A 22,717-nucleotide genomic window follows, 5' to 3' on the forward strand; every position below is an offset into this window, starting at 1 on the left:
ACTGGACCAGCTGCTGATATGATCATCAAAACTTAGACTGGAATCAAAAATACAAAGTTTTTCACCACAGAACCAAGATATGATGTAGGAACATCACCTTTATTAATACAAAATCCTTGTTTGAAAAGGGGCACCACTTCCCATTATTAGTCTAATTTAACTGTGCCGGGAAGAAACACAGAAACAACTTATCAGTCTCACGTTTGATGTAGTGTGTTACGATGCAGTGATCTAATTATCTGCTTAAATTGAAGCCACAGACAACGACATGCTGATAAAGATATATTTATTGAACTAAATAATGAACAGTAAATAAATGAGATTTCAATGCAAACAGATAAATGAATAATCAACCAGAATAAATGTTCTAAATGGCATATATGAAGTTATGGATGAATGATGGTGAAATGTTAATAATAGCGTAATTAACGGAGAATTAATTCTTCTCTAAACTTCTTTAAGGAATTAACCAGAGAGTTCAATTTAAACGACACCAACTCTTAATCATGAAGGAGATGGATAGCAGGAGTAGCGTTGTTCAGCCTACTTTGCGTGGTGAGTTTCCTCTCGTGAGCGTTGCGGGAGTGTTTAAGGAGAAGTGATGTCGTTACAGCTTCTTCAGGTGATTCTCCTGATCACCACAGGGTTCACCGTTACAAAGACGGATAAAGGTCTTGAAACCTTGAAGAGGTATTGATCCATAGAGAGCGGATCGTTTTAATTGAAGTCTCTGACTGAATGACTTTCTTACTAAATAACTCCAATAATAATCTCGCCGGCCGAACAAAACTATACTTCAAAATAAAACGCGTGAAAGAATTCCAACATAAAATTTGTTTTACTGAAGTAACAATACTGCACGTGCCTTAAAGGGGAAAAAAGTTAACTTAGAAGATCACGTGATACAAAAGAAAAAGTGTGGAGAAAATTAAAATGGCGGAAGTCTTCAGGACGCAACGTACGTCTACGTAGCAGAGTATCGGAGTATCAGAGAGAGCGAGCGTAGCCAGCACACTGTTTTTATCAGGGCTGGCGCTAAGATGGGCCTGTGTGGGTGGAGATAGATGTTCTCCCGCGCAAAAGAAAACACGTGATCTTCCCTGAGTTGATTACATTTCAACCATTCAACTATCTCACCATGATCATCCAGATTTAACCCTAAATTGCAAATGTACGATACGTTACTCAAATGTTCAGAGACACACATCTATAATGTAATCACCATCACAATACCTGAATTTAATCCTTTGATGAGGTTAAAACAGAATGTAGTTTGTTGGCTATACATCCATTAACACACAAAGTTAACAATCATCAATGCAGCTTAATTAAAACATACTATAGTTATTTAACAAATTACTTTTCATACTAGCTAACATACTTTATAACTACTAGTGTTACTTCTTTGCTTATCAAAGTATCTTTCATACATATCACATTCCTACTGAATTATATAGAGTTTAATGGCAATTTAATATATATTACAATAATAAAACATTATGCATCATACACCGGGAGAGGTCTGTCTTTAACATTCAACCTCATTGAAAGTTGTCCACTAGATGGCACTGTGGTTCCATTACTATGGAACAATTAAAGCTAGATATTTCTATCTCAGCTATACTTTATAACAGAAAGATCGAGTTGGACTAGTTAAACAGGAATTACTTTGTGACCAATAATATATAGATTATAAGATGATTATATACTTAAGAAACACTGAATCAAACTTCTGGTTTTAAGGAACACAGAAAGGCTTAACTGAATTTATGACAGGTCTGGACTATCTTTATCTGAAGTCACACCAGGGTGAAAGCAACAGGGGAGGATGTGCTTTGGAATGTGTGTGTGTGTGTGTGTGTGTGTGTGTGTGTGTATGAGATTAGAAGGTGAAAAGAGAACATAAAATGTAGGTAGAGTTGTCCAAACTCATCAAACAAATGGATGAGGTTTCACTATGATAAACAGTCTCTCTGCATTTGTCCAAGGAAAGGGTCCTTTAATCCGGTATCCTCTGAAACTTGGGTTGGTAAAGCATGTAGCATCATTAGTGTCATAATTTCCATTTGGGATTGTCCCACACAGTTTGGGAAGAGTTTGGGGTGAAGAGATGGTTCTGTGAGGAGTCAAAACTGACATTTAAATGTGAAGAAAGGGTTTTCAGTTTACCTGAGGGCATTTCCAGACAAAGTTGAATATACATCCATGTCTTTAGAGGTTAGAAGTTATTGTTGATTGAGCCCAGGCCTTCTTTGGGCTATTTTGGAGATTGCAGAAAAAACAAAGATCAACTGGTTCTCCTACAATGATTTGACCTGCATGCAGGTTTTCTGGACCAATGATAAATTCTTTCACAATTTAACTGAATGAAATTTGTGGACATCCAATCTGTCACATCTGTCACATCTGGACCCGTATTTATCAAGCGTCTCAGAGCAGGAAATCACTCCTAACTGGCCAAAAATGATCAGAGTGACGCATCTCTGCTTCTACTTTTAGGAGAAAAAGCCTTTTATCAACTTTCCAAACTTGGTAAATGATTCGTATCTCTGCCAATATTTAGGAGCTGCAGGAGATGGAGTTCAGGCAGAGATATTCCCTGAGAGGAGAGATGTTTTGGGAACGCTTGATGACACTGAGCTTATTAAAAGATTGTTTGGACTAAAACAGAATCATTAGTGAGACTGACTTTATGTGTGATGCAGAGGAGAACACATGATGTTTCTACAGAACATCATTTAAATAAATACAGAACGTCCTCACAATGTTACACTTTATGGTAACGGGGAAAATGCAGCTGTGCAACAGTGACGATTCTGTCAGAAGCAACAATGATGGAAGTCATGAATCAAACTTTGATCCTGCTTAATGCACGTCGTAAAGATAATGAGCATGACGAGGGTCCTCAGTTACAGCCCACTAAAACTTTGATTTACACACAATCATGTCAGCTGCATAATGAAGGATATCTCAACTTCATTACAACAGCTCAAATATTTTATAGGCTTATTTTTTATTGAGGCTCCTTCAAATAACAGCAGAGCTACAGCCTGATATTTGAGAGAGGAAGATGCACCTGAACAACATATGTTTCTATTGTTACGCTGTATTTACCTTCATGTAGAGAACACAAGTTAACTTGAGGTGTAGTTGAAAGAGGAATTGGACAGTGGAAGAGAAGATGTTCTTCATGGAGAGGGTTTGCAACATGTGTCTGTGCAATATGTGCAAGATGCAGCACTATTACAGGCTGTGAAACCATGTGGCTGAACCAAGATCATTTCACAAAGCTGAGTCTAATTACCTGTTATCTTCATTAACATATAGGCTACATTTATCTCTCAGGCTTTCTTTACACTTTGTAAATATCATCTTATAATGAATTTTGGCATCATAGTTTTGTTCCATAACCTTGGTAAGTTACCTGCCTGGTTACCTGCCTATACACATAATATACCAAATTACCACTGTTTCATATTTCCAGCTGAGACTGTGAGAAAACTACAACACGTCATCATTATTTCTACTTTGCTGCTCTGACTGTGGTAAAACAGCGACGTCTCACTCTCTCCCAGGAGTAATCCTTCTCCTGCTGACAGTCACAGTAAATTCTCTTCTGCTTCATTAATTAGTTTTAGTCCTCGTTAACTCTCAGTCTGATTCTGAGACGCTTGATAAATATGGGCCCAGGGTCAGAGTCTGACTTATAACACCTGTTTTTAATCTTTTCTGCATCAAACGGCTCATGTATAACACATCTGTAAAGCGCTGATTCAACAAAATCCAGAGATAACTGTTCAGTTTGTAGTCAGTTAAGAGACTTAAGTGAAGATGACAAAATCCAGATCCAGACTCCAGTCCAGATGGATCATCAGGATCCAGCTGATCCTCTCTCAACACACACTCCAGGATGTTCAATCACTCTTTGACAGAGATCACCACATCCCCTCCCATCTGATGAGAGAAGAAGAAACAACAGAGGTCATAAATCAGTGTTTAGTGAGACTCACTTCATCAGCTGTCAGTCAGTGATGCAGCACATCCAGTATAAAGAGCAGCAGGGACTTCAGTCCTGTTCAGACCAGAAGTGGAACAGCTGTGCAGCGTAGCCTGCTTCCTTTCAGCTCTCATGTTCACGTGTTGGAGTGAACACACTGAGCTCCAAGCTCACACACCTGCACAGACTTTTGCTATCAAGTCTGTTTACTCTGCAGATTTCACTCAAGTACACAGAGGAAATAAAGTGCTGAGAGTCATGAACACATCATTACTGCAGAAACAGAGACATTCACTCATCAGTTTACTGATGGATTTACTGTTGATACATGTGAACTGTTAGAAAAGTTGAAAGCTACAGAGTCTCTGTGGGATTTGAAGATCTTTCCTGCTGTTAAATCATCACATGACAATCAGTCAGAGCTCTCAGCTAAACAGCTGCTGTGATTCCTGGACTTCAGCAGAGGTTCTGGTCTGTATAAAGACCACATGGTTACTAAACGTAATGATGCTTGTGTGAAATCAGAGCCAGTGATTTGCAGGCTGCAGTCAGACTGATCTTAAAGCTCTGACAAAGATGAACTGATCAATTCTTTAGTGTTGAAATGAGAGAACAAACACTTTCAGATCAGATTTGATGGTAGGACAGTTTGATGATGAGGATCACTGTCTCTATACATCTTGTAAGGCTGTCAGCTGTAATCCAGCTTTATTTCCTGCAGACATGAACACAACAACAACAGTCGTCTTCACATCAACTCAAACACATGATCACAACAAGCTTCTGGCTGATCTGATTGGCTGACTGTTCTCTCTCTCTCTGTCTTTCTGTCCAATCCTGAAGCCTGTCACCATTCTCCTCTCACAGCTTCACTGAGGAAAGCAGCCACTGAGAAGGTTGAAGGTTCACCAGGAAATACTGGATCTTTGCTTTGATACTAACTGTGTTTAATACAATACTGCTGAAACCAGCACGGACTGACTCCAACTCTCTACTCACATCAGAAACTTCAGTCTACAGTCTGGACTCTTCTGAAGATCAGACAGCTGCTTCACGTCTTCGCTCCGCAGCCTGTTTCCCCACAGATCCAGCTCTCTCAGATGAGATGAGGGGTTGGACTTCAGAGCTGAGGCCAGAGAATCACAGCTGATCTTTGACAAACTGCAGAAGCACAATCTGAATAAAGAATAAATGACGTCACTTTAGAAAACAAAGTTCCTTTTTTAAATCATTCAATGTTTCATAATCTGTTCAGACGTGAAGAAAGTTTAGAAGCTGCTGGAACAGCCTTCAGATGATCTGAGAGGAGCTGAAAATATACATATTTTTAAACATAAACTAAAAACCATCTGTTTAGTCTGGCTTTTATGTGGTGTTTTATCATTTTATGGTTTTATTATTTATACTTATTTTATTTATCATCATTATTTATTTTATTCTATTTTGTTTATCAACATTTTACTGTTGATCATTATAAATCATTTTTTTAATTTTTTATTAACATTTTACTATTTTAATAATCTATTTATAATGTGTAGTATTTGACAACTTTGTTATCTTTATTGCTTGTATTATCTTTTATTATTTATATTTTATTATCTTAACTACCCATTTTTTATTGTTGTCTTATTTATTGAACCTTTTTTGCTTTTTTAATTGCTTTGGTGTTCATTAGTCTTTAAATCCATTTTTAACATCCTACGTTTTGTCAGTCGCTTGTGCAGCACTTTGAATTGTATTTTATTTGTTTGAAAGGTGCTATATAAATAAAGTTTGATTGATTGATTGATTGATAGAATGTAGAAGTTTATAAAATGGAAACTCAGCTGAACCCAACAGGATGCAGGTTAAAAACTGTCAAATACAAACAGGTAAAAAGAGCTCTCATTAATATTAATGACAACATGCTGCTACTTCAATAAAGACGTAGTGACTTCACCTCTTAAACTCTGCAGCTCCACCAGTGACTCCATCTATACAAACTCATGTTGTGCAGCCAAACACAAGTAAAAATGCAAAAAGACTCAAACATGACACAGCTATATTTTTTAGGCCTAAATGTGCAAAACAGTTGAGCAAGAATAATAAAAGACCTGCATCACTTGCAAGGGCTTCATCATTATGCACATTTAAAAAACATAAATGCTATCCCATAATGCAACACATGGACTGTCAGTTACATTACTGCCTTCTACTGGAATGAAAATAAGACTCAGTTCTCCTATTTAATCTAAATGATTATATATAAAATAAAACTAATATATATATTCCCACCCTCATCTCATTCTCTAATATAACTTCTCAATCGAGGCTCTGAGAGAGTCTGAAAGCCTCTCAGCAGCCTCTGCACTTCCTCTCCAGTAATAATCTCTATTCTCTCAGATTTCCTTTCTGCCTCAGCGGCACAGTTAATCACCATGGACAGAAGTGCTCAGAACTTCATCTTGTCCTCACAAAAACAATATTCATCATGCTTCCTACCTGATTAGTTCTCCTTCACTTCTTGAATCTTTTCATTCCTAGCTGCTTCCTCATGGCTCAGCCTTCTCTTGGACCTGATCCTCATGACTTCCATCTCTTTCTTTCTCTTTGGACAGTCTGCTTGCCTCATGTCTCCCCCCACACTGATTACACTGGGGTTCTTTTTCACAGTTTCTGCTGCTGCACGTCTCATCTCCACATTAACCACATATCCCCAAATCATGTCTACACACAAGCCAGCTGTGTCCACATTTCCAACAACATCTGCACTGAATGGTTTGGGAACAAACAGCCTTACTGGGTAACTGATATGATCTAAGAATACTTTGTCAGGCAGGATTTCTGATTCAAAATGCAACACACCAGGGGCCAGATGCATAAAACTCTGTAGATTCATGACTAAAGCTGTGTGAACGCATAAAGCCACAAACATGCAGACGCATTCTTTTCATCAGATTTATAAAGCCGTGCGTACGCATGGTTCTGTTTTATAAATCTCAGTCGTTGAGGAACTGGGCGCACGTGCACGAGCCTCATTTCCACTCCCACAATTAACCATAAATGGATGAAGACACACCCTGAACCAGCCGTTTTCATATCAATGGGTCACCTGCCTCATCAGTCTGTACAGCTGTCAATGCAACAAACGGGAAAGAAGAAGTGCAGTTTCACTAAATTGTGTTGCAGCGGCGAGTTTCTCCAACAGCCAGAATAGCTGTCATTACGCGTCACCATTACACACGGCTGTGCAGCTCTTTATACCATCTGTATCATTAATTCATCACATGGACTGTAAACCATCGTCAGCAGTAATATCTCAGAAATGGAATCAATGTTGTAGTTTGTAGCTCATATCTAAACCGACTTTACAAGGTGTGCCACAACTAAGGATAAAATTAAAAAGAATAATAAGAGCAAAATAAAATGTTGGCTTCTATGGAAATTAAAGGAATGACAAAATTAAACACAAAAATAATTAATTAATATTAACTTAATAAATGTGCCTTTGATTGACATTTTACAAATATCTGTGTAAACACCCCAAAAGAACCCAAAGACACACAATCAGTGCAGCTGGTTATCAACCTAAACAAACAATGTTTTACTAAAAGATTCCGTCTCTCAGCTTATATTTCATCTCCACCTCATCACTTCAGCCTCAGATCTCTTAGGAAAAACATGTGTACGCCTGGTCTAAAGTATGCGTGAGGTGTTCACATGGATTTCTCTTTCTTTCTCTCTATCATCACTGTAGTGACTTGATTTCGACAAAACAAAAAAAACCTAAGCCACAGTGAGGGGCTGCTACCAAGACATGTAATTGACGCGTCGTTATGCGGCGGCTCCATGTACTAAATCAAACATCCTCGGACTTGCGCTTAAGATGTGTTTATTTATCACTGTGCACCAATAAAGCATTTGCTATGCATACACTTATATCTATAACTTGCATGAAAACAAACAAAAAGGCTTAAAGATTAGCCTCTAAACAGCGGTCAAAAAACTGTGTGCTTCTCCCGGTAAGCAGCACACCTGAGGAGTAATTGCCTCTTCTTCTACATATGCATTTCCATATGCTGCTGTCCAATACGCCACCTACTGTGGCAACCAGGGAATGACCTTAACACAGTCTTAGATACAAATGGCTCTAACACTGTAACTTCAAATTTCTTCTTCTTTCTCCTGTTTTCTTCCTGATTTCTTCCCGCTGCCTCTTTCAGGCTCGTCCACCTCAATCTTCCTTCTGCCGTCCTTCTATGGGACTGTCATGACTCAGGGCAGCTAATATAGCAGCTAGCATCTACCTTACTTTTAAACTTGAAATAAGATTTTTGTGCACATTGTAATAACTCCATTTCCACAAAGTAGACATTTTACACGTCACACAGTTCTAACTGAACCATTTACAATAAGTAACCACTGTATACACACAACACAGTGCACATGTACACATGTTCACTGAGTAAAGGTGCAAATGCAAAGTTTTCTCTGGATTTCAAGAATCGATTATTGATCATTCAAATAAGAATTGCAATTGATCACAACTATTTTATTTATTTATTTTTTGTCCAGCTCTAAAGTTTAGAAGATGGAAACTCCAAACACCTGAACCCAACAGGATGCAGGTTAAAAACTGTCAAATATAAAAGACAAAAAAGTTTCAGTGGTTCAGAGTGAATTATCCAGTGCAGATTTTTCTTGTTATATGAAGGTTTTAAATGTGCAGCTCAACATTGCTCTGACACAGTCAATGGACTAAAGCACTGAAGAAGAAAATAGACTTTCCCATTAAGATCCTCAGTGTGGATCAGCATAATATCAGCTTTATGTCTGCAGTTTAGTGTCACCACAACTGTCACATCATATTAATCTCAGCACAGCAGTAAGAAATGGTGTCTGACCTCAGAGTCTCCAGTCTACAATGTGGACTGAAGACTCTGAGGTCACCTGCATTGATCTCTGTGTCCCTGTGTGTGTGTGTGTGTGTGTGTGTGTGTGTGTGTGTGTGTGTGTGTGTGTGTGTGTGTGTGTGTGTGTGTTCTGAAGGATCAATATCAATCATCAGACATTATTCATTAAAACACATTAAAGAATATAATAAAGAAATATTTCTCCTTCATCAAATAAACCTTTTAAACCATTTAAAACAGATATTAGTTGAGAGGATCTTCTGTATACAGATGTGACTCTTTACCAAAAATTATAAACATTAATTGACTTTAACAACTAACAGTGGACATTTTCTACAGTTTCTTTAAGAATCATCTTTTATAACTACAGACTAAACTTTGTACAGTAAAAAATGAAAATATGGGAAAAAAATAACTTCATGGATGTAAGTTATGTATGTACATAAATTAGGTTCAGTTGTTAAACATTAAGATCAACAATAGTAACAGACAGTCAGTGAACTGACCTCAGAGTCTCCAGGCTACAGTGTGGACTCTCCAGTCCAGCAGACAGATGCTCCACTGCTGAGACAGACAGCTTGTTCTCGCTCAGATCCAGCTCTCTGAGATGGGAGGGGTTGGACTTCAGAGCTGAAGCCACAACTTCACAGTGAGTCTCTGAGAGTCCACATCCATCAAGTCTGTAATGCAGATAACATACATACAATATACACTTTAATAATAAATATAGATTCTGGGCATTTTGATCACTAAACAAACTAAGATGTGATGAATAGCTCAGTTATCTCTGTTGGCAGAGCTGGTCGGCCATTAATCACAAGGTTGGTGGTTTGAAACTTGAGCTCCTTCTGTCCACATGTCCAAGTGTCTTTGAACAACACACTCAATCCAAAATTGTACGTGTATGTAAAAAAATGAAAGTAATGTAAATGTGTCATGTTGTGATTTACCCTTCAAATCAAAGTTGAGTTATTCAGTAACTCTCCTCACTCTCTCTGCTGCTGTACTGCAGACTTTTTAATGGGATTCTCTGTTTTGGTTTCATCTTGCAGACAAAGGCAAAGAAAATGGAGTTGCATTTATGCTTCTATAAAGTCCACAGTGATTGCTTCTTATTTGTCTTAAATGTCTCCTTGCTTTGCTCACTTGAGTTGTATCCTTGTGTCTTAGTCCCTCCCACCTAAGATACAAGGGAGAGATGCAGGAAAAGATGTGAGGGAAGAAGAATCAAGGAAACATGTTTTTGGATGTCCTTTCCTTTCAGGCGTCATCTGAAGTGACGTCAGCTGTCAGTCTACAGGTGTTAACAGCTCTTCAGTGTCTTTTGATGTGCTGGAGTTTAAATGTGATGTACTGTCTAAAAAATGTATAATGGTGTACAGTTACTACTGCCAGCACAGTGATGTAGTGATGTCCTCCAACATGACAAAAGACAACATGAAATATCTCTGCATGTTTCTCCTGAAATAAACTGTTTGACAAACATCTGCATGTTATATTGTGAACAGATCCATCAAACAGTTTGTAACTGCTCAGACACTGAATACACATTTCTACTGGCAGAAACTTTTTCTAATATATATTTGTTATTTGCATCTGCATTCATTAATATTCTGTTTGTAAATTCATTATTTAATAATTCATGTTATGATGAGAATGTCTCATAATCTGCAGGAATAATTTAAACTTGTAGCTTATATGTTTTAAGGAAAGAGGAAATATGTAAATATATCTGACATCAATGTTTACTTTCTACCTTGTCACAGTCTGGCTCTATGTATCTTCCTCTCAGCTCTGAGTGAGTCTGGCTCTACTAAGTTCACGTCTCACTCACACCAACTTTCTTCCTCACTGCTTTATGTGACTATCTAGTCATGTACAGTGCTGGTTATGGAGCGGCTTGTTTAGTGTTGGCTTAGTTACTCTTCATCTAGACATCACTCTCTTAGGTTGTATTTATCCATCATCATTTATGTGTTACACTTCTGTTATCCAGTCCTTTTGCTCATGTAATTTTACTCATTCATACGATGAGTTGCCAGTTTTTATGAGCATCTTATTTCACCACAGTAGTGATGTCTGTATATAGTTTGTGTTCAACATTAGATGCACTATGCCACTCCCATCTGCCCTGCTATCACTGCAATCACCTCATTCCCCTCACCTGAGCTTCCCGCCCATCTCCCTACACACAAACTATCAGGAGACAGTTTCACCTTTCTCACTGCTGTTATATAGGAGCATGTGTTTAGTTTAAGGAATTGTTATGAGGAAAATGTAATCTGAGACACTACTGCATTTTATTTTACAGGAACATCATCTGTCTCATTGTGTTTTTTGTGTTTTTAGTTTTCTGTTTGCTCTGTGTTTCCTTCCTGTGTTCATGTACTCCTCCCCAGCCTGCTTTTCCCTCCTCACTTTCCTTCCACACCTGCCCTGCATCAGCCTCGTTAGTCCTGCCCTGCTCCCTGTGTCTTCACCAGCCAATCAGCTCCTAATCTGTTCTCCTGCTCCACCTGCACCTCATCCCCTCTTCAGTTTAGTTTTATTTAAATCCTGAGGGATGTTCCATCAAGCTGGCTAACGGGATAGCCTGGTTTATTTCGATAAGCCTCGATAATTTAAGTGAGAGTTCGTTCCATCACCGTGGCTTATATGAGTCCCAGCTCAGTAACCATGGTAACTTAGTCAGCAGAACATGTGAAAAACATGTGTACGCCTGGTCTAAAGTATGTGTGAGGTGTTCACATTCTCACCACACATTCTGTCTTTATAAATACCAGTTTATGTTTGGGAAATGGCGTGTGCCTGGTTTTTGTGTGTATGTATCGTTTATCCATCTGGCCCCTGGTCTTGTTTCAAACCTTTCTCCGTCACTCATCCTGATCATTCAATGACTGTCCACAACTTACTGGAACTCTTCTATGAAGTGGGAAACATGACACCTGCTAACCATCTAACTCATATTTCCAACAACTTCTTCAGCTGTGTCTGTGAAACACATCCAACAATGATCAATCCATTTCAATCAGACATTATTCATTAAAACACATTAAAGAATATAATAAAGAAATATTTCTCCTTCATCAAGTAAACTTGATCAATTTAAAACAGATATTAGTTGAGAGGATCTTCTGTATACAGATGTGACTCTTTACCAAAAATTATAAACATTAATTGACTTTAACAACTAACAGTGGACATTTTCTACGGTTTCTTTAAGAATCAGTCATCTTTTATAACTACAGACTAAACTTTGTACAGTAAAAAATGAAAATATGGGAAAAAAATAACTTCATGGATGTAAGTTATGTATGTACATAAATTAGGTTCAGTTGTTAGACATTAAGATCAACAACAGTAACAGACAGTCAGTGAACTTACATCAGAGTCTCCAGTCTACAGTTTGGACTCTCCAGTCCAGCAGACAGATGCTCCACTGCTGAGTCAGACAGACTGTTCAAGCTCACGTTCAGCTTTCTGAGATGGGAAGGGTTGGACTTCAGAGCTGAAGCCACAACTTCACAGTGAGTCTCTGAGAGTCCACATTCAACAAGTCTGTAATGCAGATAACATACATACAATATACACTTTAATAATAAATATAGATTCTGGGCATTTTGATCACTAAACAAACTAAGATGTGATGAATAGCTCAGTTATCTCTGTTGGCAGAGCTGGTCGGCCATTAATCACAAGGTTGGTGGTTTGAAACTTGAGCTCCTTCTGTCCACATGTCCAAGTGTCTTTGAACAACACACTCAATCCAAAATTGTACGTGTATGTAAAAAAATGTGAGTCACTTTGGACAAAAGCATCTGAAAATGAAAGTAATGTAAATGTGTCATGTTGTGATTTACCCTTCAAATCAAAGTTGAGTTATTCAGTAACTCTCCTCACTCTCTCTGCTGCTGTACTGCAGACTTTTTAATGGGATTCTCTGTTTTGGTTTCATCTTGCAGACAAAGGCAAAGAAAATGGAGTTGCATTTATGCTTCTATAAAGTCCACAGTGATTGCTTCTTATTTGTCTTAAATGTCTCCTTGCTTTGCTCACTTGAGTTGTATCCTTGTGTCTTAGTCCCTCCCACCTAAGATACAAGGGAGAGATGCAGGAAAAGATGTGAGGGAAGAAGAATCAAGGAAACATGTTTTTGGACGTCCTTTCCTTTCAGGCGTCATCTGAAGTGACGTCAGCTGTCAGTCTACAGGTGTTAACAGCTCTTCAGTGTCTTTTGATGTGCTGGAGTTTAAATGTGATGTACTGTCTAAAAATGAATAATAACAGTTACCACTGCCAGCACAGTGATGTAGTGATGTCCTCCAACATGACAAAAGACAACGTGAAATATCTCTGCATGTTTCTCCTGAAATAAACTGTTTGACAAACATCTGCATGTTATATTGTGAACAGATCCAACAAACAGTTTGTAACTGCTCAGACACTGAATACACATTTCTACTGGCAGTAACTTTTTCTAATATATATTTGTTATTTGCATCTGCATTCATTGATATTCTGTTTGTAAATTCATTATTTAATAATTCATGTTATGATGAGAATGTCTCATAATTTGTAGGAATAATTTAAACTTGTAGCTTATATGTTTTAAGGAAAGAGGAAATATGTAAATATATCTGACATCAATGTTTACTTTCTACCTTGTCACAGCCTGGCTCTATGTATCTTCCTCTCAGCTCTGAGTGAGTCTGGCTCTACTAAGTTCACGTCTCACTCACACCAACTTTCTTCCTCACTGCTTTATGTAACTATCTAGTCATGTACAGTGCTGGTTATGGAGCGGCTTGTTTAGTGTTGGCTTAGTTACTCTTCATCTAGACATCACTCTCTTAGGTTGTATTTATCCATCATCATTTATGTGTTACACTTCTGTTATCCAGTCCTTTTGCTCATGTAATTTTACTCATTCATACGATGAGTTGCCAGTTTTTATGAGCCAGCCTGCTTTTCCCTCCTCACTTTCCCTCCACACCTGCCCTGCATCAGCCTCGTTAGTCCTGCCCTGCTCCCTGTGTCTTCACCAGCCAATCAGCTCCTAATCTGTTCTCCTGCTCCACCTACACCTCTTCCCCTCTTCAGTTTAGTTTTATTTAAATCCAGAGGGATGTTCCATCAAGCTGGCTAATGGGATAGCCTGGTTTATTTTGATAAGCCTCGATAATTTAAGTGAGAGTTCGTTCCATCACCGCGGCTTATATGAGTCCCAGCTCAGTAACCATGGTAACTTAGTCAGCAGAACTAGCTGCTCCGTGGCAGGTTAACGGTCAAACTTAATTCAGCTGCGTGTCAAAGAATGTCTGACGGACGGAAACAGACTCTCAAAAGACGGTTCCATCAAGAGTCTTTTCACACTCGCAACCCTTTTATTTAAAAGCTCAGCATTTATAATTTAAGAAATAAAAGTGTGCCAGTGTTATTTTGAAGTTAATTATTTATTCATTCACTCATTTTGTTCAAGCTGTGAAGACAAAAAGAAAATTAAATAAAGTCCAAACCATGACCTTCTGCTGTGTTTAAATGTATACAGTATTAACTGCTTATAGTGATCACAGTTACAGTGATCAGCTGTTTATATGGATCAAAAAGCTCTGAGACACAATCATTCATATACAACATTTATGCTGTTTAAATAAGTCGCCTATAGAAATCAAGTAGTCCACCTACAGTGATCATTTTGGGTCTCTTCATACATGACAACATGTGGAAAAACATTTTAAACCACGTAAATCTATTTTTGTACTTTACTCCCATGATAAGCAGCTGCTGCTGCGTGAACACTGACATCATGACAGAGACAGAAAGTCATTTTCTCTCGGTGACAAATGTTGTCTCCTCGAAGCGTATGACAATAAAAGGGGGGGAAGAAATTTAAGTGAAATTCACCGCTCTCTTCACCTGTTCTGCCGTCGGGGAAAATAAGAAACTTGTCATTGGCAAAAGTCAGAACCTGCTGCTTCAAAAATGCTCACAATGCGTTTTAAACAGCTGTACTGTATCATGAATATAAAATTCAGTAACTTTATATTCATGTAGGCTAATAAATACACACATGTCAATTAGATGGTTTTCTGCATGACAAATAAAGAAAAAGAAAAGGTTATGATATTATAGTGATATTTGACCCGGACAGAAGTGATCACTCTAAGCGGTTTCCACTTATTTATATCCTTCTCCAGTTTCTTTATCTCCAACTGCAACTTAATTTTTAACTTTCAGCGATGCTTGTAAATGGACATTTTGTGAAAGAGAAAATATGTCAAATAGTATGGTAATGTTGGTAAGTTGGTTCTCTTAAGTTGCCTACACCATCATTTTCATTATACATCTGATATTATCCAGTCTAGTGATAATATAACCACAGTCACTGATCTGTCTGCTTGCCTCATGTCTCCCCCCACACTGATTACACTGGGGTTCTTTTTCACAGTTTCTGCTGCTGCACGTCTCATCTCCACATTAACCACATATCCCCAAATCATGTCTACACACAAGCCAGCTGTGTCCACATTTCCAACAACGTCTGCACTGAATGTGTTTGGGAACAAACAGCCTTACTGGGTAACTGATATGATCTAAGAATACTTTGTCAGGCAGGATTTCTCATTCAAAATGCACACACCAGGGGCCAGATGCATAAAACTCTGTGTAGATTCATGACTAAAACTGTGTGTACGCATAAAGCCACAAACATGCAGACGCATTCTTTTCATCAGATTTATAAAGCCGTGCGTACGCATGGTTCTGTTTTATAAATCTCAGTCGTTGAGGAACTGGGCGCACGTGCACGAGCATCATTTCCACTCCCACAATGAACCATAAATGGATGAAGACACACCCTGAACCAGCCGTTTTCATATCAATTGGTCACCTGCCTCATCAGTCTGTACAGCTGTCAATGAAACAAACGGGAAAGAAGACGTGCAGTTTCACTAAATTGTGTTGCACCTGCGAGTTTCTCCAACAGCCAGAATAGCTGTCATTACGCGTCACCATTACACACGGCTGTGCAACTCTTTATACCATCCGTATCATTAATTCATCACATGGACTGTAAACCATCGTCAGCAGTAATATCTCAGAAATGGAATCAATGTTGTAATTTGTAGCTCATATCTAAACCGACTTTACAAGGTGCGCCACAACTAAGGATAAAATAAAAAGAATAATAAGAGCAAAATAAAATGTTGGCTCCTATGGAAATTAAAGGAATGACAAAATTAAACACAAAAATAATTAATCAATGTTAAATTAATAAATGCGCCTTTGATTGGCATTTTACAAATACCTGTGTAAACACCCCAAAAGAACCCAAAAACACACACAATCAGTGCAGCTGGTTATCAACCTGAACAAACAATGTTTTACTAAAAGATTCCGTCTCTCAGCTTATATTTCACCTCCACCTCATCACATCAGTCTCAGATCTTGTGGTGTATTTTCATTAAAAGTCATTGGGGTGCTTAAAGACAATATTAAGATATGCAGATTGATTTTATAAGTAATAAGGGCTAGTGTGATACAATTTGTATTGGTGTAGTTATAATCTCATGAACCATATTTAATCACAATGTATGTATAGAGGCACGGTAGAAGAATCATAATCATACACTGGAGAAATTTGAGTGTGTTTGTATTACATGTCACTTTGCTTGGGTCTGCATTAAAGTCTTCACCTTTTAAAAAAATACTCTCTGGAGGAGATCAAGAAGTAAGGGTGTAAAATGACTAGAATAACTTATAAAAAAATAAAAGGCCAGAAGACAACTTGGCAATAATGGTGTAAAATGATTCCCAATACTTATATAAAAATTGGATATAATCAGGTAGAATTGAATATGCCAGTACATATCATCAAACAGCTCAAAACCTGTTTTGAAGAGTTTTGACCAACAAAGAGTGACGGAGATAAAGGTAACATAATAATTGGTCAAAAATTAGGGAGGGTGGATGATAAGGTGTGACCTATGCCGACCCAAGGACATAAAAACAATGCCCCAAAGAAAAAACCTTCGGAGCGATTTGGTTCGTTGTAAAAGTGCTGATTGCTCCCCTTTTTTGCCGGCATTAAAGAACACTTTGCTGCTTGGACCTCTGACTCCCTTTTTATTTTCAAGAGAGAGTTTTTTTGCTCTGGTACATTTTTCTGCAACAATTTGATACAACAATCTCTTAGGAAAAACATGTGTACGCCTGGTCTAAAGTATGTGTGAGGTGTTCACATTCTCACCGTATATTCTGTCTTTATAAATACCAGTTTATGTGCGGGAAATGGCGTGTGCCTGGTTTTTGTGCGTACGTATCGTTTATGCATCTGGCCCCTGGTCTTGTTTCAAACCTTTCTCCGTCACTCATCCTGATCATTCAATGACTGTCCACAACTTACTGGAACTCTTCTATGAAGTGTGAAACATGACACCTGCTAACCATCTAACTCATATTTCCAACAACTTCTTCAGCTGTGTCTGTGAAACACATCCAACAATGATCAATCCATTTCTTTTCACATCAACTAAGTTGACATCGCCAAGTTTGTCCTTAATCCAACTGGCGACTTCATGTTTGTTCAACAGAACTCCAAATCTGTCCTTGTTCCCAGTCAGTTTTATTCCAGCCAAGTGGATTTCTCTTTCTTTCTCTCTATCATCACTGTAACTTCAAATTTCTTCTTCTTTCTTCTGTTTTCCTCCTGATTTCTTCCCGCTGCCTCTTTCAAGCTCGTCCACCTCAATCGTCCTTCTGCCATCCTTCTATGGGACTGTCATGACTCAGGGCAGCTAATATAGCAGCTAGCATCTACCTTACTTTTAAACTTCAAATAAGATTTTTGTGCACATTGTGATAACTCCATTTCTACAAAGTAGACATTTTACACATCACACAGTTCTAACTGAACCATTAACAATAAGTAACCACTGCATACACACAACACAGTACACATGTACACATGTTCACTGAGTAAAGGTGCAAATGCAAAGTTTTCTCTGGATTTCAAGAACCGATTATTGATCAAATAATAATTGCAATTAATCACAACTATTTTATTTATTTTTTGTCCAGCTCTAAAGTTTAGAAGATGGAAACTCCAAACACCTAACCCAACAGGATGCAGGTTAAAAACTGTCAAATATAAAAGACAAAAAAGTTTCAGTGGTTCAGAGTGAATTATCCAGTGCAGATTTTTCTTGTTATATGAAGGTTTTAAATGTGCAGCTCAACATTGCTCTGACACAGTCAATGGACTAAAGCACTGAAGAAGAAAATAGACTTTCCCATTAAGATCCTCAGTGTGGATCAGCATAATATCAGCTTTATGTCTGCAGTTTAGTGTCACCACAACTGTCACATCATATTAATCTCAGCACAGCAGTAAGAAATGGTGTCTGACCTCAGAGTCTCCAGTCTACAGTGTGGACTGAAGACTCTGAGGTCACCTGCATTGATCTCTGTGTCCCTGTGTGTGTGTGTGTGTGTGTGTGTGTGTGTGTGTGTGTGTGTGTGTGTGTGTTCTGAAGGATCAATATCAATGATCAGACATTATTCATTAAAACACATTAAAGAACATAATAAAGAAATATTTCTCCCTCATCAAGTAAATTTGATCCATTTAAAACAGATATTAGTTGAGAGGATCTTCTGTATACAGATGTGACTCTTTACCAAAAATTATAAACATTACATGACTTTAAAAACTAACAGTGGACATTTTCTACAGTTTCTTTAAGAATCAGTCATCTTTTATAACTACAGACTAATCTTTGTACAGTAAAAAACTTAAAATATGGGAAAAAAATAACTTCATGGATGTAAGTTATGTATGTACATAAATTAGGTTCAGTTGTTAAACATTAAGATCAACAACAGTAACAGACAGTCAGTGAACTGACCTCAGAGTCTCCAGTCTACACTTTGGACTCTCCAGTCCAGCAGACAGATGCTTCACTGCTGAGTCAGACAGATTGTTCCGGCTCAGATTCAGCTCTCTGAGATGGGAGGGGTTGGACTTCAGAGCTGAAGCCACAACTTCACAGTGAGTCTCTGAGAGTCCACATCCATCAAGTCTGTAATGCAGATAACATACATACAATATACACTTTAATAATAAATATAGATTCTAGGCATTTTTATCACTAAACAAACTAAGATGTGACGAATAGTTCAGTTATCTCTGTTGGCAGAGCTGGTTGGCCATTAATCACAAGGTTGGTGGTTTGAAACTTGAGCTCCTTCTGTCCACATGTCCAAGTGTCTTTGAGCAACACACTCAATCCAAAATTGTACGTGTATGTAAAAAAATGTAAGTCACTTTGGACAAAGGTGTCTGAAAATGAAAGTAATGTAAATGTGTCATGTTGTGATTTACCCTTCAAATCAAAGTTGAGTTATTCAGTAACTCTCCTCACTCTCTCTGCTGCTGTACTGCAGACTTTTTAATGGGATTCTCTGTTTTGGTTTCATCTTGCAGACAAAGGCAAAGAAAATGGAGTTGCATTCATGCTTCTATAAAGACCACAGTGATTGCTTCTTATTTGTCTTAAATGTCTCCTTGCTTTGCTCACTTGAGTCGTATCCTTGTGTCTTAGTCCATGCTACCTAAGATACAAGGGAGAGATGCAGGAAAAGATGTGAGGGAAGAAGAATCAAGGAAACATGTTTTTGGACGTCCTTTCCTTTCAGGCGTCATCTGAAGTGACGTCAGCTGTCAGTCTACAGGTGTTAACAGCTCTTCAGTGTCTTTTGATGTGCTGGAGTTTAAATGTGATGTACTGTCTAAAAATGAATAATAACAGTTACCACTGCCAGCACAGTGATGTAGTGATGTCCTCCAACATGACAAAAGACAACATGAAATATCTCTGCATGTTTCTCCTGAAATAAACTGTTTGACAAACATCTGCATGTTATATTGTGAACAGATCCATCAAACAGTTTGTAACTGCTCAGACACTGAATACACATTTCTACTGGCAGTAACTTTTTCTAATATATATTTGTTATTTGCATCTGCATTCATTGATATTCTGTTCGTAAATTCATTATTTAATAATTCATGTTATGATGAGAATGTCTCATAATCTGTAGGAATAATTTAAACTTGTAGCTTATATGTTTTAAGGAAAGAGGAAATATGTAAATATATCTGACATCAAAGTTTACTTTCTACCTTGTCACAGTCTGGCTCTATGTATCTTCCTCTCAGCTCTGAGTGAGTCTGGCTCTACTAAGTTCACGTCTCACTCACACCAACTTTCTTCCTCACTGCTTTATGTGACTATCTAGTCATGTACAGTGCTGGTTATGGAGCGGCTTGTTTAGTGTTGGCTTAGTTACTCTTCATCTAGACATCACTCTCTTAGGTTGTATTTATCCATCATCATTTATGTGTTACACTTCTGTTATCCAGTCCTTTTGCTCATGTAATTTTACTCATTCATACGATGAGTTGCCAGTTTTTATGAGCCAGCCTGCTTTTCCCTCCTCACTTTCCCTCCACACCTGCCCTGCATCAGCCTCGTTAGTCCTGCCCTGCTCCCTGTGTCTTCACCAGCCAATCAGCTCCTAATCTGTTCTCCTGCTCCACCTGCACCTCATCCCCTCTTCAGTTTAGTTTTATTTAAATCCTGAGGGATGTTCCATCAAGCTGGCTAACGGGATAGCCTGGTTTATTTCGATAAGCCTCGATAATTTAAGTGAGAGTTCGTTCCATCACCGTGGCTTATATGAGTCCCAGCTCAGTAACCATGGTAACTTAGTCAGCAGAACTAGCTGCTCCGTGGCAGGTTAACGGTCAAACTTAATTCAGCTGCGTGTCAAAGAATGTCTGACGGACGGAAACAGACTCTCAAAAGACGGTTCCATCAAGAGTCTTTTCACACTCGCAACCCTTTTATTTAAAAGCTCAGCATTTATAATTTAAGAAATAAAAGTGTGCCAGCGTTATTTTGAAGTTATTTATTTATTCATTCACTCATTGTGTTCAAGCTGTGAAGACAAAAAGAAAATTAAATAAAGTCCAAACCATGACCTTCTGCTGTGTTTAAATGTATACAGTATTAACTGCTTATAGTGATCACAGTTACAGTGATCAGCTGTTTATATGGATCAAAAAGCTCTGAGACAGAATCAGTCATATACAACATTTATGCTGTTTAAATAAGTCACCTATAGAAATCAAGTAGTCCACCTACAGTGATCATTTTGGGTCTCTTCATACATGACAACATGTGGAAAAACATTTTAAACCACGTAAATCTATTTTTGTACTTTACTCCCATGATAAGTGGCTGCTGCTGCGTGAACACTGACATCATGACAGAGACAGAAAGTCATTTTCTCTCAATGACAAACGTTGTCTCCTCAAACCTTATGACAATAAAAGGGGGGAAGAAATTTAAGTGAAATTCACTGCTCTCTTCGCCTGTTCTGCCGCCGGGGAAAATAAGAAACTTGTCATTGGCAAAAGTCAGAACCTGCTGCTTCAAAAATGCTCACAATGCGTTTTAAACAGCTGTACTGTATCATGAAACAGTCAATAAAATTCAGTAACTTTATATTCATGTAGTCTAATAAATATACACATGTCAATTAGATGGTTTTCTGCACGACAAATAAAGAAAAAGAAAAGGTTATGATATTATAGTGATATTTGACCCGGACAGAAGTGACCACTCTAAGCGGTTTCCACTTATTTATATCCTTCTCCAGTTTCTTTATCTCCAACTGCAACTTAATTTTTAACTTTCAGCGATGCTTGTAAATGGACATTTTGTGAAAGAGAAAATATGTCAAATAGTATGGTAATGTTGGTAAGTTGGTTCTCTTAAGTTGCCTACACCATCATTTTCATTATACATCTGATATTATCCAGTCTAGTGATAATATAACCACAGTCACTGATCTGTCTGCTTGCCTCATGTCTCCCCCCACACTGATTACACTGGGGTTCTTTTTCACAGTTTCTGCTGCTGCACGTCTCATCTCCACATTAACCACATATCCCCAAATCATGTCTACACACAAGCCAGCTGTGTCCACATTTCCAACAACGTCTGCACTGAATGTGTTTGGGAACAAACAGCCTTACTGGGTAACTGATATGATCTAAGAATACTTTGTCAGGCAGGATTTCTCATTCAAAGTGCAACACACCAGGGGCCAGATGCATAAAACTCTGTGTAGATTCATGACTAAAACTGTGTGTACGCATAAAGCCACAAACATGCAGACGCATTCTTTTCATCAGATTTATAAAGCCGTGCGTACGCATGGCTCTGTTTTATAAATCTCAATCATTGAGGAACTGGGCGCACGTGCACGAGCCTCATTTCCACTCCCACAATGAACCATAAATGGATGAAGACACACCCTGAACCAGCCGTTTTCATATCAATTGGTCACCTGCCTCATCAGTCTGTACAGCTGTCAATGAAACAAACGGGAAAGAAGAAGTGCAGTTTCACTAAATTGTGTTGCAGCGGCGAGTTTCTCCAACAGCCAGAATAGCTGTCATTACGTGCCACCATTACACACGGCTGTGCAGCTCTTTATACCATCCATATCATTAATTCATCACATGGACTGTAAACCATCGTCAGCAGTAATATCTCAGAAATGGAATCAATGTTGTAATTTGTAGCTCATATCTAAACCGACTTTACAAGGTGCGCCACAACTAAGGATAAAATAAAAAGAATAATAAGAGCAAAATAAAATGTTGGCTCCTATGGAAATTAAAGGAATGACAAAATTAAACACAAAAATAATTAATCAACGTTAAATTAATAAATGCGCCTTTGATTGGCATTTTACA

General features: G+C 38.1%; 1 protein-coding gene across 27 annotated transcripts in view; it reads right to left on the bottom strand.

The window, feature by feature from the left end:
* LOC137183723 (protein NLRC3-like) overlaps positions 1–22,717 on the bottom strand; it is a 171,664-nt gene that overhangs the window by 26,331 nt on the left and 122,616 nt on the right. For 18 of the 27 annotated variants that reach the window (XM_067590985.1, XM_067590992.1, XM_067590986.1 and 15 more), the window contains 5 exons: positions 18,795–18,968; positions 12,274–12,447; positions 9,396–9,569; positions 4,997–5,173; positions 270–3,954 (listed from right to left, as the gene is read on the bottom strand). The exons of 5 other annotated variants lie outside the window; for them this stretch is intronic. In XM_067590985.1, the coding sequence (XP_067447086.1) occupies positions 3,936–3,954; positions 4,997–5,173; positions 9,396–9,569; positions 12,274–12,447; positions 18,795–18,968 (718 nt within the window). In that variant the 3' untranslated portion in view covers positions 270–3,935. Of the gene's footprint in view, positions 1–269; positions 3,955–4,996; positions 5,174–9,395; positions 9,570–12,273; positions 12,448–18,794; positions 18,969–22,717 lie in introns of those variants that run through there. 4 more of the 27 variants (XM_067590991.1, XM_067591007.1, XM_067590999.1 and 1 more) reach the window with 2 other exon arrangements.

Source organism: Thunnus thynnus, chromosome 5 (assembly GCF_963924715.1).
Source record: "Thunnus thynnus chromosome 5, fThuThy2.1, whole genome shotgun sequence".
Taxonomy (NCBI): domain Eukaryota; kingdom Metazoa; phylum Chordata; class Actinopteri; order Scombriformes; family Scombridae; genus Thunnus; species Thunnus thynnus.